Source organism: Mandrillus leucophaeus, unplaced genomic scaffold, assembly GCF_000951045.1.
Source record: "Mandrillus leucophaeus isolate KB7577 unplaced genomic scaffold, Mleu.le_1.0 Scaffold38, whole genome shotgun sequence".
Classification (NCBI taxonomy): Eukaryota; Metazoa; Chordata; class Mammalia; order Primates; family Cercopithecidae; genus Mandrillus; species Mandrillus leucophaeus.
Window position 1 is genome coordinate 74,140 of NW_012104031.1, and position 13,633 is coordinate 87,772.

A 13,633-nucleotide genomic window follows, 5' to 3' on the forward strand; every position below is an offset into this window, starting at 1 on the left:
GTGAAGCCCCACCATCTGTTTATGAGGCGGGTGGCCACAGAGATAGGCTGATGGTGAGGGGGTTTCACACACTGCGGTAACTAAGGCCTGAGCCCCACTCACTCTCCACCCCTGCGCTTAGTCCCACTTAACAGATAGAAGATCCTATTGTCCCTGAGCACTGTTAAGGGCTGAACTCTGTCCCCCAAAATCCATGTTGATGTCCTAACCCCTAGTACCTCAGAATGTGACTGTATTTGGAGACAGGGTCTTTAAAGAGGTATTAAGGATAAATGCAGTCATTAGGGTGAGCCCTACTCCAATATGACTAGTGTCCTTATAAGAGGAAATGTGGACACAAACACATGCTGAGGGAAGACCCATGTGAAGACACAGAGAGAAGGCAGCCATCCGCAAGCCAAGGAGAGAGGACTCCGAAGCAACCAAGTCTGCCAGCACCTTGATCTTGGACTTCCAGCCTCCGGAATAGTGAGAAAATAAATTTCTGTTGTTTCAGGCCTCAGTACTTTATCATGGCCACTCTAGTAGACTCATGCGGGCACTTGCTCCAGACGCTGACGCCCTTGACCCTCCCTCGCTGCCCCTGCATTCTCCTCCATACACCCCTGAGCCCCAGCCCCAGATTCATCAAGTCCTTGGAGTCAGGAGAGTGGGCTCCATGAATCCGCAGCCACATTTTCCCATTTCAGGACCTTTGAGGAGTGCTGGTTTGTGCTTCAAAGTGGGCCAGGGAAGGGTAAACTGCCTTTGGAGCATTTGAGAGACTGAGGAGAGAAGAACAATCACTGAGAAAACAGACGGATGAATACTTTGCGTGAGAATCCTGCCACCCATGACAAGTCAGCTCCCACGCCTCCAGAGTCTCCAGCTAGAGCTCTCGCGGTAACAGCTCAGTGGGCGCTTCCAGGCAGCCAGGGATGTGCTGCCCTCTGGATTCATTAACACAGGGTTTCTTGGGGCCAGGAGAGGTGCCAAGGCCCTGGGAGAAGCCAAGCCTCAGAGGACCCTCTCGCTCACAGAGAATGCACGGACCCCCAAGTTCTACTCCCAGACTCACACTCCTCTTGTAGGTGGGAAAGGGACGGAGGGGTGGAGGGGGAACGCCCTGTTCCACATGCTGTATTTACTCTGGGCATGGCTAATGACTCCAGGGCCTTATCATTCAGCCCTCAGACTGGGCTGGGTAGGTCTGAGAGTTAGGGAAAGTCCGTTCCCACTGCCCTCGGGGAGAGAAGAAAGGAGGGGGCAAGGGAGAAGCTGCTGGTCAGACCGTCGGACCCACAATGAAAACGCTCCTTCTTTTGCTGCTGGTGCTCCTGGACCTGGGAGAGGCCCAAGGATCACTTCACAGGTGAGGAGACATCCCCGCACTGTGTTCAGCTGGGTAGACCCCTGCCCTGCAGCTCAGGGCTGCTCTGGGATAGGAAAGCTGACAGGGAGATGAAGAGGAGGAGAAGCTGAGGGTTTGCATCAATGCATGGAAGAGGCTTACCCAGTGGCCGTCTGTGAATGGCCTTCATCTCCAGTCCTCAACAAGTCATCCTCCTGCCTCCACCTCCATGGAGGTGTCTTCCCAAGTCCCGGGGAGCTTCTTGTGTTGCAAAAGAGCAGAAACCTGCAGTTGTGGTTTGTAGCTCAAAGCACCCCAGTACTTCCCCAGGGGACTGACCATCACTGCCTCCAAGAGTTTTCTGTCCCTTTAAATCAGCCCTTCATGATGTTCGTGTAAAACTGCAGACCTCCCCACATCTTCCATTTTCCTAGAAGATCTCAAAGAGCTCAGCTCCAGGAGGGGAGCCATTTCCACTCTAAGATTCTAAGACTCTCCAGGGCAGAGATGAGGCTGGGCAGTCTGAATGGCAGAGAGGACGCTGATCCTGCATGCTGTCTTGCAGATTCCCCCCTCTGTCTTCTCTAGTCGGCCCCTGAGAAAATGGGATGGGAACAGGGGAAAGAGGGAGGTAGAAGTACATCTCCTCCTCACACTGGGCTTTGTCTCTAGGGTGCCCCTCAGGAGGCATCCGTCCCTCAAGAAGAAGCTGCGGGCACGGAGCCAGCTCTCTGAGCTCTGGAAATCCCAGAATTTGGACATGATCCAGTTCACCGAGTCCTGCTCAATGGACCAGAGTGCCAACGAACCCCTCATCAACTACTTGGATGTGAGGCCTCCTGGGATCAGGGCTGGGGAGAGGTGGGAGCTGGAGGAAGGCCCAGCATCAGGGCATGGCCAGTGCCATATCAGTAGCGCTGAAGGCCATTGTGGATTTCTTCACTTGGATGGATGATCCATGGGGACTGATTCCCTGGGTCGCCATGGAGTTGGCTAAGCAGGCCCCAACCAAATGTCAGAGCTCTCTGCAGAAGGAAAGGGCTGGGAGTGAAAGCATCATCCCACACTGAAGGCCCCTGCTTCTGCTCTCAGCTGGGCAGCTTACTGGCTGTGTACCCTTAGGCAAGTTACTTAACCTCTCCCAGCCCTAGTTCCCTAGTCTGTAAAACAGGTGGTTCTTCCTCCACTGCCTCTCCTACAATGTATTTATAAGAATCAGGTTAATGCAAGTAAAATCAAATGAAGTAGCCAGAGGCTTGGTTTGATTTCCTCACTCATAACCATTTCTCTGCTCCTTTTACCTTTTATTTTCCAGCATTGCCACTTTCTAGGCTCTGTAAACTCCAGTCTGTAGTACCCCAGGCTTTGGCCCCAGGGAGCTTTCCCTTGGCTTCCTGGTGAGCACCCTTGTCCCTCGCCACCACCCACACCCGCTTTCCTTCTCACTCTTCCTTGCAGATGGAATACTTCGGCACTATCTCCATTGGCTCCCCACCACAGAACTTCACTGTCATCTTCGACACTGGCTCCTCCAATCTCTGGGTCCCCTCTGTGTACTGCACCAGCCCAGCCTGCAGTAAGTGGGGCCAGGAGCACCAGCAAAGAATGTCTGGGGGCCAGTCCTGGGAAGCCAAGCCTGATACTCTGGGGAAGCGGGGCTTAGGTTCCAGAAACTGGCCACCCCTGCCACACCAGCTTCCCCTCTCCGTCTTTGAGTCTGCCCTGGAACTGCTTACAGCAGAGAAAGAGCAAGGCCAAGGAAGAACTAAAATGTGGCTGCTGTGCAAGAGAGCAACTTCCATACAGATCAGAATTAATAGAAAGAAAGCCATTGAAAAGAGAAATCTTTGACATAATGACTCACTTCCTTTGGAACACCCAAAGGAATGTAGGGGAAAGTTTAATTTAATTGGTTATTTCTGAGCAGGTAGGTTAGTTGGGTTCTAGTGTAGACAGTCTGCTTGCTTCAAGGAGGCTTGGTAGCCTTATCTCCTGGTGCACAGAGGTGCGGCTGGTGGGGCACAATGGCATGGGTGGGTCCATTTGGCCAGAGGTAACTCGGAGGTTTCAGCAAGGATTGGAAAAGAAGAGCTACAGAAAGATGACTTGTTTTACACAGGACAAGTCCCAGAGACAGAATCTCCCTGGAAAGCCCAAGGCTAGAGATGTCCACAGGTTGGGAGAAAAGTTGGGAGTAATTTCCTGGGGCAATTGTTTACCCCTGAGTTTCTTCTGAAGACCAACCTCTGACCCACAACGGGTGGCAGGGACTGTGGCTGGCGCCTGATAAATGGCACTTATCTTGGTGTGCCTCATGAGGTCATTGTGGACAATCAGGTTTGCTCAGGGACAGCTATTTGGTTTCCAATTAGGTCACATCTGTAGCTAGAGGGAAATGTAGTTGCTCACTAGGGAGGGGCATCGCCAGGCTTCTAGGGGCTCTCCCTCAGTGTTGAGAGCTAAGGGAAGAGACCCTGCCACACTGGGGCTGGGTGGCATCAGGGCGAGGATGCAGGCAGTGAGCCGATGGCATAGGCAAGAGCAATGCACTTTTTTCCAGAGACGCACACCAGGTTCCAGCCTTCCCAGTCCAGCACGTACAGCCAGCCTGGGCAATCTTTCTCCATTCAGTATGGAACCGGGAGTTTGTCCGGGATCATTGGAGCTGACCAAGTCTCTGTGAGTGCAAGTCCTTCATCTTTTCTCTCTTGGCCAGAAACTTGGGAGACTTATGCAGAGGTCTTGAGTTTCAAAACTGCCTCAGGAATGGGTGGAAACAGGGGTTAGGACTAACTTCTAGGGGAAAGGGGGACCAACACTCCCCACCTGAGATGGTAGCAGTGGGTCAGTCTGCACAGCACGCTGCGCCCTGGGGGAGGACAGCGCAGGGGGACTCCGGCAGGAAGCAGTGCCCAGTGCACAAAGCCTGTTGGCAGGGTGCACAGCTGGATCTCCAGTCTCTAGGGCATTGAGGAGATAAGACCAGGTCGCCATCTTAAAGGATAAAGAAGCCCATGTCAGCGGGCGAGGTTTGGACTCAGTAAAATAAGGGGGCAAGGTCTGAAATGAGAGCCCAGTCACAGAGCCAAGGCAGAAACCCAGTTGTCCAAAGGCCAAGGCCCAAACTGAACTCAGTGCTGAGCTCATGAGCTGTTCCTCAAACTCCCTCTGACCTCTGACCCTCTGACTCCCTCTGAAGTTCTATGGGTCCTAGAACTATGGGAATCAGACAAATGTGGGGACAGAGAACCAGGTACTTTTTCAGGCTTATAGACAGCAATATATGCCTGGGCCTTGGGAGAAACAGAGGTTGACCTATTCCTGGCGAGCATTGGTCCATGGGGGGGTATTCCCGAGGCCAGGAGGGCACAGCTTTCATCAACATCCCTTAGAGTGGGTGGAGTAGGACATATTATCAGCTGAAAGAACTCCAGAAGCAGAAGAACACCATCTATGTAAAAATATCATAGAGATAAAATAATGCACTGCATTTTCTATTGGAACTATTTGTGTGTGTGTGCATACACACATTACATATATATTATATAATATCCTTATGTATGAATATATAATATATAGTATACTGTATATATCCATCTGTATATTTTATATAGATATAATATATATTAGATGTAGTCTATAATAATTGCATAATTTTATATATGTTATATATTATATACTTAATATGATATGCAATACATTATATTAATATGTTATATAATATTATTTATATAATATATTATAAGTGATATAATGTATTATATTAATAATATATTATGTGTTATTAATTAATATGTTGTGTATATTAATATATAATATAATATACTAATCTATTACATAATATATTAACATAACATATCATATATGTAATGTGTATATATATTATATATAAAATTATATATATTATGACATATACATATATATTATATATCTAATTACACATAATATATATATAAAAGTACAAATAACTATTTAGAAGGCTACATCCCAAACTGATCATCACAATAACCTCTGAGATGCAGGGAAGGCACTGAAATGGGAATAGAAAGGGGAATTTGTGCCTATAGCTTGTCACCTATCTGTTGGCTCACCTGGCTGGTGTAGGGCAGCAGCCAAGCCCACAGCAATGTCAGCTGCACTGCTCCTTCCCTCAGTTTTTCTGGCTCCAGGGCCAGGTGTGCACTTACCTCTATGAAGAATCATCAGATTTTGCTGCAGAACATCCCCATCATTGAGGATGGAGACTTGGGGACAGGGAGAGAACAATGAGGGTTCCAGTCCACCCTCACACTCATGGGTTCCAACTGGCCCTTTTTCTCCCACTTGACATCTATCTTCCCTTTCTGCTGTGCAAACTGTAGACAGCAGCTGCAGCACCAGGCCAGAAACAAGTACACTGTTTAACTAGCACCCACAGTTGCATATAATCAATATCTATATCCATATCATTTCATCTATATCTATAGTACCTCCTAATGGCTCTGCTTCTCTTATCAAACCCTGACTGACATAATAAAGATAGGACATGCCAAAATGTGTAGATGAAGCTGATGTAGCCCTTAAAGGGACCGTTTAGCCTGAAATGCATGTATTATTAATAGAAATGCTAATAATCAATTATCTAAGTTCCTATTTCAAGAAACAAATAACAAGAAAATGAGCAAACCATAAACAAATAATAGTACATCAAACCCAAAGAAATCAAAAGGAAGGAAATAATAAAGAGTAGAATGGGACATTAATGAAATAGAGAGATCACACAGGAAATTAACAAAGCCAAGAATTAATTTTTTGCAAGAGTAATAAAATTGGTTAATCTCTGACATGACTAATTAAGAAAAAAGAAAGAAAATACAATTTAACAGTATTAGAAATGAGAAAGAGAACCCTAAAGTTATCAAGAATAATTTTATATTGATAAATTTTACAATCTTCAAAAACTCAACAAATGCCTTGAGAAATACAGCATACCAAAACTGATGCAAAAACAAAAGTTAGAAAATGTGAATCTGTTAAAGATATACTCTGTTATTAAAAAATCCTTCCACAAAGAAAACTCCACAAAGAAAAGCCTCACTGATAAATTCTTCTAAACACTAAAAAAAAAAAAAAAAAATTCACAAACTCTTCCAGATATTTGATAAAGTAAAAACACTTTATAACTCATTTTATGAAACCAGCACAACTTTAATAATGAAACTTGAAAAGGACATTATAATAAAAGAAAATGTAAAATTACAGACCAATCTTTCTCTCATGAATGTAGATGCAAAAGTTCTAAATGAAATACTAGCAAATAAAATCTTGTGGTGTATAAAAAGATAATACATCTTAACCAAGGGTCATCTTTCTAGGAATTTATCATTTAGCAGAATAAAAGGAGAGAAATCATATGACCAATATGATTATATTAATAGATTAATAACATTCAACATCTATTCATGACTTCAAGAAAAACCCTTAGCAAACTAGGAATAGAAAGTAACTCCCTTAATCTGATAAAGATGAAGGGCTTCATCTACAAAGAAGCCCACAGCAAACTTTATACTTAATGGTGAATTGTCGAGAGACTTCTCCATATGATCAAGAATGAGACAAGGACACTCAATCTCACCACTTCTATTCCACATTGTACTGAAAATCCTAGCCAGTGCAACAAGAAAAAAAGAAACGAAGAACATTAAGATGGAGAAGGAAGAAATAACACTGTCGTTATTAATGTATGACAAGACTCCATAAGTAGAAAATCCAAAAATATCTACAGAAAGGATATTGGGATTAATATGTGAACTTAGCAAAGTTGCTGGATATGAGGTCAACATAAAAAAATCATTTAGGGCCAGGCATGGTGGCTCACGCCTGTAATCCCAGCACTTTGGGAGGCTGAGACGGGTGGATCATAAGGTCAGGAGTTTGAGACCAGCCTGACCAACATGGAGAGACCCCATCTTTACTAAAAATACAAAAATTAGCCAGGCGTGGTGGCGCACACCTGTAGTCCCAGTTACTCAGGAGGCTGAGGCAGAAGAATTGCTTGAACCCAGGAGGCGGAGGTTGCAGTAGAACCGAGATCATGCCATGGCACTCCAGCCCGGGTGACAGAATGAGACTCCGTCTCAAAGAAAAATCATTTGGATTTATATATACAGGTTGTGAATCCTTATCACAAATATTTGGGACCGGAAGTCTTTTAGGTTTCAAATTTTTTCAGATTTTGAAATATTTGCATTACACCTACCAGTTTAGTATCCCAAATCTGAAAATCCATAATCTGTAGTACTCCAGTGAGCATTTTCTTTTAGCGTCATGTTGGCACTCAAAAAGTTTTGGATTTTGAAGCACTTCAGTTTCAGATTTTCAGATTTGTGATGCTCAACCTGTAGCAAGTAAAACAAATGGCAAATAGATTTTTAGTGACACTATAACACCATCAAAACCATAGCTACTTTGAAGCAAATTTAACCAAAAAATGTGCAAGAACTCTACTCTGATAATAGAAAACTTTACTAAATAAAAGTAAAAGACTTGCATAAAAATCACAAATGTTACTGAATAAAATTAAAAGAAGACCTGTATTGAAAACTAAACCATGCTCATAGATTGAATGACTCTGTTTTATTTAAAAGTCAGATTTTTTCCAATTGATCTATAGAACCAATTTTATTCCAATTAAAACAAGAGCACTTTTTCTTAGAAATTAACAAACTGATTCTAACATTTATATGGATGTGTAATACACCAAAACAACCTTGCTGAAGAAAAACACTGGTAAATATTAAGATTTATTATAAAGTTACAGCAATGTAGATGTGTGGTGTTGGCACAGAATTTTAAAAATATACAAATGGAACAGAACAGAAAATACAAAACCTATCCACACAGTCATCTGATTTATGTTGAACATGACACTGCAGTATGTGGAGGAAATGGTGGTATATTTATTAAGTAGTGCCAGGTCATATGAATATCCAGATAGAAAAAAATAAATCTTGACTCCTACCTTACACATTACCACATTTCAGATAGACTCCAGATCTCAATGTGAAAGGTAAACAATAAAGCTTTTAGAAGAAAACATGGGAAAATGTTTTCAAAATCTTAGGGGAGGCAAAATTTTCTGAAACAAGTTACAAAAAAACAGTGTGCAATAAGCACAATGTTGAGTGACAGAAGCCAGATACCAAAGCGTTCATATGGGATGATTCCATTTATATAAAATCCAAAAAATAGGCAAAACCAATATACGCTATTAGAAGTCAGGAGACTGGCTCTTCTTGAGTAGGAGCGCAATGATTGGCAGGTGCATGAGGGCTTCTGAGGTTTTGGAATGTTCTGTTTCTTGAGAATATAGCAAGCATCTTTGTGCTTATTTAGTCAAGGAAAGTTGGGAAGGAGAAGAATTAACTTCAAGACAGAGGAGAATCCAGGAATCAAACTCTTTGCCAGCAATCCCCTGTGCCATTTTCCTGTGGGCTTTCTCCTGCCAGGTGGAAGGACTGACTGTGGTTGGCCAGCAGTTTGGAGAAAGTGTCACAGAGCCAGGCCAGACCTTTGTGGATGCAGAGTTTGATGGAATTCTGGGCCTGGGATACCCCTCCTTGGCTGTGGGAGGAGTGACTCCAGTGTTTGACAACATGATGGCTCAGAACCTGGTGGACTTGCCAATGTTTTCTGTCTACATGAGCAGGTAAGACCCATCAAGACTGTGAGGTTAAAGTCAGTTATAACTATAGGGAGACAACACGTGCTCTTGACTTAGCCGTCAAAAGACCTGATTTGGGTCTTTAGCTTGGTCTATTATCAGCTGTGTGATCTTAGTCAAAACATTTAACCTCTCTGAATATTGAGGAAATGGGATTTGCTTCATCAAGTAGTTGTGAAAGCGCTTTGTAAACTCTACTACACTGGCTTAAATTTAAGGAATCTCTGGGATTGGTTCTTCATTGATGCTGTCACTAAATATCAAGCTCCTATTATATGCTGAGTATGATGCTCACACTGGGGACACAGTGAAACAAGAACGACAGCACCTGCAGGAGGAGCAGGCAGAAACAAATGAAAAAGTTAAACTGACAATGAAATAATTGCATACTGATGGATGAGTAAACAAAATGTGGCATATCCAAACAATCAGATATTATTCAGTCTTAGAAAGGAAGAAAATTCTGAGATATGCTACAATACAGAAGAAACTTGAGGACATAATGCGAAGTGAAATAAGCTAGTCATAAAAAGACAAATACTGTATGATTCCACTTAGGTGAGGTACCTAGAGTAGTCAAATTCGCAGGCAGAAAGTGGACTGCCAGTTGCCAGAGCCTGGGGAGGGGAAGTGAGGAGTTCTTAAACAATTGTTGATGGCCTAATGGGTATAAAATTCCAGTTCTGTAAAATGAAAGGTCTGGATTTTACACAGTGTGCACATACTTAACACTACTGAATTGTAGACTCAAAAATGGGTAAGATAGTACATTTCATGTTACATATTTTTACAACAATTTTTAAAAATTGCATTGTTGTTGGAAAACAACAACAATGTTTGTTGTTTCTAGGCACTCTTGCCTGGCATCCTTGGAGGGTCATTTCCTCTTCCTCCTTACACAGGAAGGTGATTTCTGACCTTCCTGACTGCTTCCAGGTCAGACCTGGCCTGCATTCACTCTGTTTCAGCATAAGCCCATTCCTCTCATTCCCCTCTCCCACATGGAGGGTCCTGGATTTTCCCTATCAAGCTGTGCTTCCTCTCCAGCATGACGGCACTCAGTACCAGGCCTAGGCAGAGCTGTGAGTGAGAGAGGCAGGTTGTCTAGACACTTCTGCTTCCCCTTGCAGAACTTCCTTTTCTCGTCGCCTGGGAAAAGTGGGCTGTAATGGGGAATATCGAGGCTTGGCAGTCAGACCGACCTGAATTTGAATCCTGCCACTTACATTGCTTCATCTCACTGAGGCTCAGTTTCTCCCACGGACCACTAGGTTGATGTGAGTTAAATAAGTTTAGATAGACAAAATCCCCAGTACAGGGCCTTGCACCAAGGTAATCAACAAATGTGAGTTCCTTTCCCCACTCCCTCTCTAAAACCACTGTCCTAAAATTCCTACAGGTATTCCCTTCTCTCCTCTTTACTACCCTGATTTCAGTTTTGTATCTTTCTGATCCTTTTCCTCCTCAAAATGAATCTGTCTTAGGTCCGATTTCTCCAGAATCTTGCTAGGTTCCAGAACATAATCTGAGATATCAATACCAATGGAAATAAGTGTTCAAGCTCTAGTAAGTCATGATACATTCAAATCGGCCTCTTTGCCTTAACATAATGAGTGGAGAACACAAAAACACCAGGTGCTGTCACAACCATAGTGGGGAAGATACCTTGGGAAAAGGTGTCTTTGGGGGTTGCTTCAAGTCACACAATGTGTACCCACCCAGGATGGTCCTGGCCTTGGTTCTGAATGACAGACCTGCTGGCCCCATTTCCCAACTCCTTAACCTTTTTATCCAAGAAGCAGAAGGACATTCACAAATGGTCAAGGGGAGCTGTTTCTAATCTTGTGTCAAAAAGGCCCAGACCAATCCACTTGCAGTAGTCAGAGTCCTGGTCTCAAAGCCTAGGCTGATGTTTCTGCCTACCTGGCTGCTTGGTATGAGACCAAGAAGCAAAGTGTCTTAGCTGAGACTCACCCCTAGAGTTTTGCAGTGGCCCTTCCTGGACAGTTTGTATTTCTCTCCATGTAGTAACCCAGAAGGTGGTGCGGGGAGTGAGCTGATTTTCGGAGGCTACGACCACTCCCATTTCTCTGGGAGCCTGAATTGGGTCCCAGTCACCAAGCAAGGCTACTGGCAGATTGCGCTGGATAAGTGAGTATTCCCCATGAAGTAGTTACAGTACTAGGGGTAGACTCAAAAGAGGCACAACTCAAACGGAATTAACTGAAAAACCACTGGTCGCTAGCAGAGGATGCCAGAAGCTTACTGTGGTTGAAGGTATGGAGGTGCTGAGCAAGTGTGCAGGAAGGGACCTCTGTAACCAGGGCAGCAGACAAAGCTTCCTTCCTTGTACATGTGGCGTGCCTTTAATTCAACAGACAGTCAACACTAGCGTACAGCCTGCTCCCCTTTGTTCTTTCAACACTGACACACAAGGCGAGGGATGAGTAACATGGGGGTTTGCACAGGTGAATTGGATTCAGATCTTGCCCTCAAAAAACTTGTACAGAAGATGAGAGGCACCCAAACCGCTATCCTATAAGATGGAAGGTGGTCAGTGCTCCAAGAGAGGTGCCATCAACGTGGTCCAGCAGACAGGCACGACAGCTTCTATCTGAAGAACTCTCCTGTGCGTCATGGAGGGGATTACATTGAAACTGAGCTGGGAAATATATACAGTATCTGGGCATGAAGCAATTGGGGAAGTGGGACTACATGCCTGCCTCATACCTAGCGCTGTGCTAGACAATGCAGGAATTGGAAAAGTGCAGTTCAAGTTTCAATTTAGCTAGGATTGAGTTCCTGCAAGGTATCAGGCATTAGGAATGCAAAAAATAAAAGGTCTCAATGCTCACTGTCTATTGAGGGTTTTTCACACTGTAGGAATTCACCTATTTATGGGTCATGACATCATTTTAGAAGATCCTGACCAGGCGTGGTGGCTCACACCTGTAATCCCAGGACTTTGGGAGGCCGAGGCAGGTGGATCAGAAGGTCGAGAGACTCAGACCATCCTTGCCAACATGGTGAAACACTGTCTCTATTAAAACTACAAAAATTAGCCAGGCATGGTGCCACACGCCTATAGTCCCAGTTACTCGGGAAGCTGAGGTAGGAGAATCGCTTGAACCTGGGAGGCAAAGGTTGCAGTGAGCTGAGGTCGAGCCACTGCACTCCAGCCTAGGCGACAGAGTGAGACTCCATCTCAAATAAATAAATAAATAAATAAATAAGATCATAAGATCATGACCTACATTTTTTGATGAATTGGAATGTGGTAGAAAATACCAGAGTGCACCTCAATTGCATGAATGGGTGTGTGTGTGCACTGGGTCGAGAAGTAAACAGATTTCTTCCTATGGATCTCAGTAGAAAACAACTGAGGAACACTCATATGGTGGGGGGAAATCATTAATGTGCTCCAGGTGCTGGAGAGCCCACAAAAGAGTGGGAGTTTCCTAGGAGCCAGGGGAGGGAAGGTGGGCTGACTGCAACTCTGTCGCCTCAGCATTCAGGTGGGAGGCACTGTGATGTTCTGCTCCGAGGGCTGCCAGGCCATTGTGGACACAGGGACTTCCCTCATCACTGGCCCTTCCGACAAGATTAAGCAGCTGCAAAATGCCATCGGGGCAGCCCCCGTGGATGGAGAAGTGAGTGCCTGCCTGGGGAAGGGAATGGTGGGGGCAGGAGAGCCAGGCCTTCTCTTGGGAGGTGGGAAGACTCTAAACAGATCCTCCGTATTGGGTTTTAGTATGCTGTGGAGTGTGCCAACCTTAATGTCATGCCGGATGTCACCTTCACCATCAACGGAGTCCCCTACACCCTCAGCCCAACTGCCTACACCCTGCTGGTAAGAACTATTTCCTTATTCTGCAGGCCACAAGGCCCTCCCCACATGCCTACCACTTCCCCTTTTCAGTCGCCTGCACTTTGCCCGACTTTACCCTAAGCCCCGCCCCGCATTGTTCTGCTCTGAGGTGGCATTCCCTCTGGGAGGGACACAGCTGCCTGTGATGGAAAGACCATGGGGCTTGTTCTAATTTCCAGTTCTGCCGTGAAGCAGTAGTAAAGTTCTGGCAAGCCATTTAAGGAAGTCTTCTGATATTGCCATGTAGGACTTTTCAACTGACAAAGTTTAATCTCCTCTACCACCAGGTCAGACTGGAGCGATTACTATCTCATTTTATAGGTTAGAATATCGAGACTCAGAGAGTTAAATAAATGGTTCAAGATATGAGCTGTTTGCAGGGAGGAGTGGAGAATAAGATTATATTTGTCCTAACATTCAAATTAACATTCCTCCTCTAGCAAGAAAATGTCTTTTGTTGCAGTAAATTCTCAAGTTTGTAGGGTGAAGTAGAAAGGGAACTCCTGGACCTTTTGGACACCTGCGAGCACTTCACACCACAGTTGGTCTGAATTTCCAGCATTGTAGGTATTTGGCACTACATTTCAACACACTAATTTTTCCAAGAGTCACTGACAGCATCAGGGTAACTGCATCAGAAATAAATAAATAAATAAATAAGATCATAAGATCATGACCTACATTTTTTGATGAATTGGAATGTGGTAGAAAATACCAGAGTGCACCTCAATTG

At 44.5% G+C, this 13,633-nt stretch overlaps 1 protein-coding gene across 1 annotated transcript in view; it reads left to right on the plus strand.

Moving 5' to 3' along the window:
* Positions 1-1,157: 1,157 nt before the first annotated feature.
* The window catches only part of CTSE (cathepsin E), a 14,112-nt gene continuing 1,636 nt past the window's right edge, over positions 1,158-13,633 (plus strand). Inside the window, exons 1-8 of the mRNA XM_011990391.1 lie at positions 1,158-1,351; positions 2,003-2,159; positions 2,789-2,906; positions 3,891-4,009; positions 8,818-9,017; positions 11,061-11,183; positions 12,541-12,682; positions 12,784-12,882. Coding sequence (XP_011845781.1) covers positions 1,284-1,351; positions 2,003-2,159; positions 2,789-2,906; positions 3,891-4,009; positions 8,818-9,017; positions 11,061-11,183; positions 12,541-12,682; positions 12,784-12,882 — 1,026 coding nt within the window. The 5' untranslated portion in view covers positions 1,158-1,283. The remainder of the gene's footprint in view (positions 1,352-2,002; positions 2,160-2,788; positions 2,907-3,890; positions 4,010-8,817; positions 9,018-11,060; positions 11,184-12,540; positions 12,683-12,783; positions 12,883-13,633) is intronic.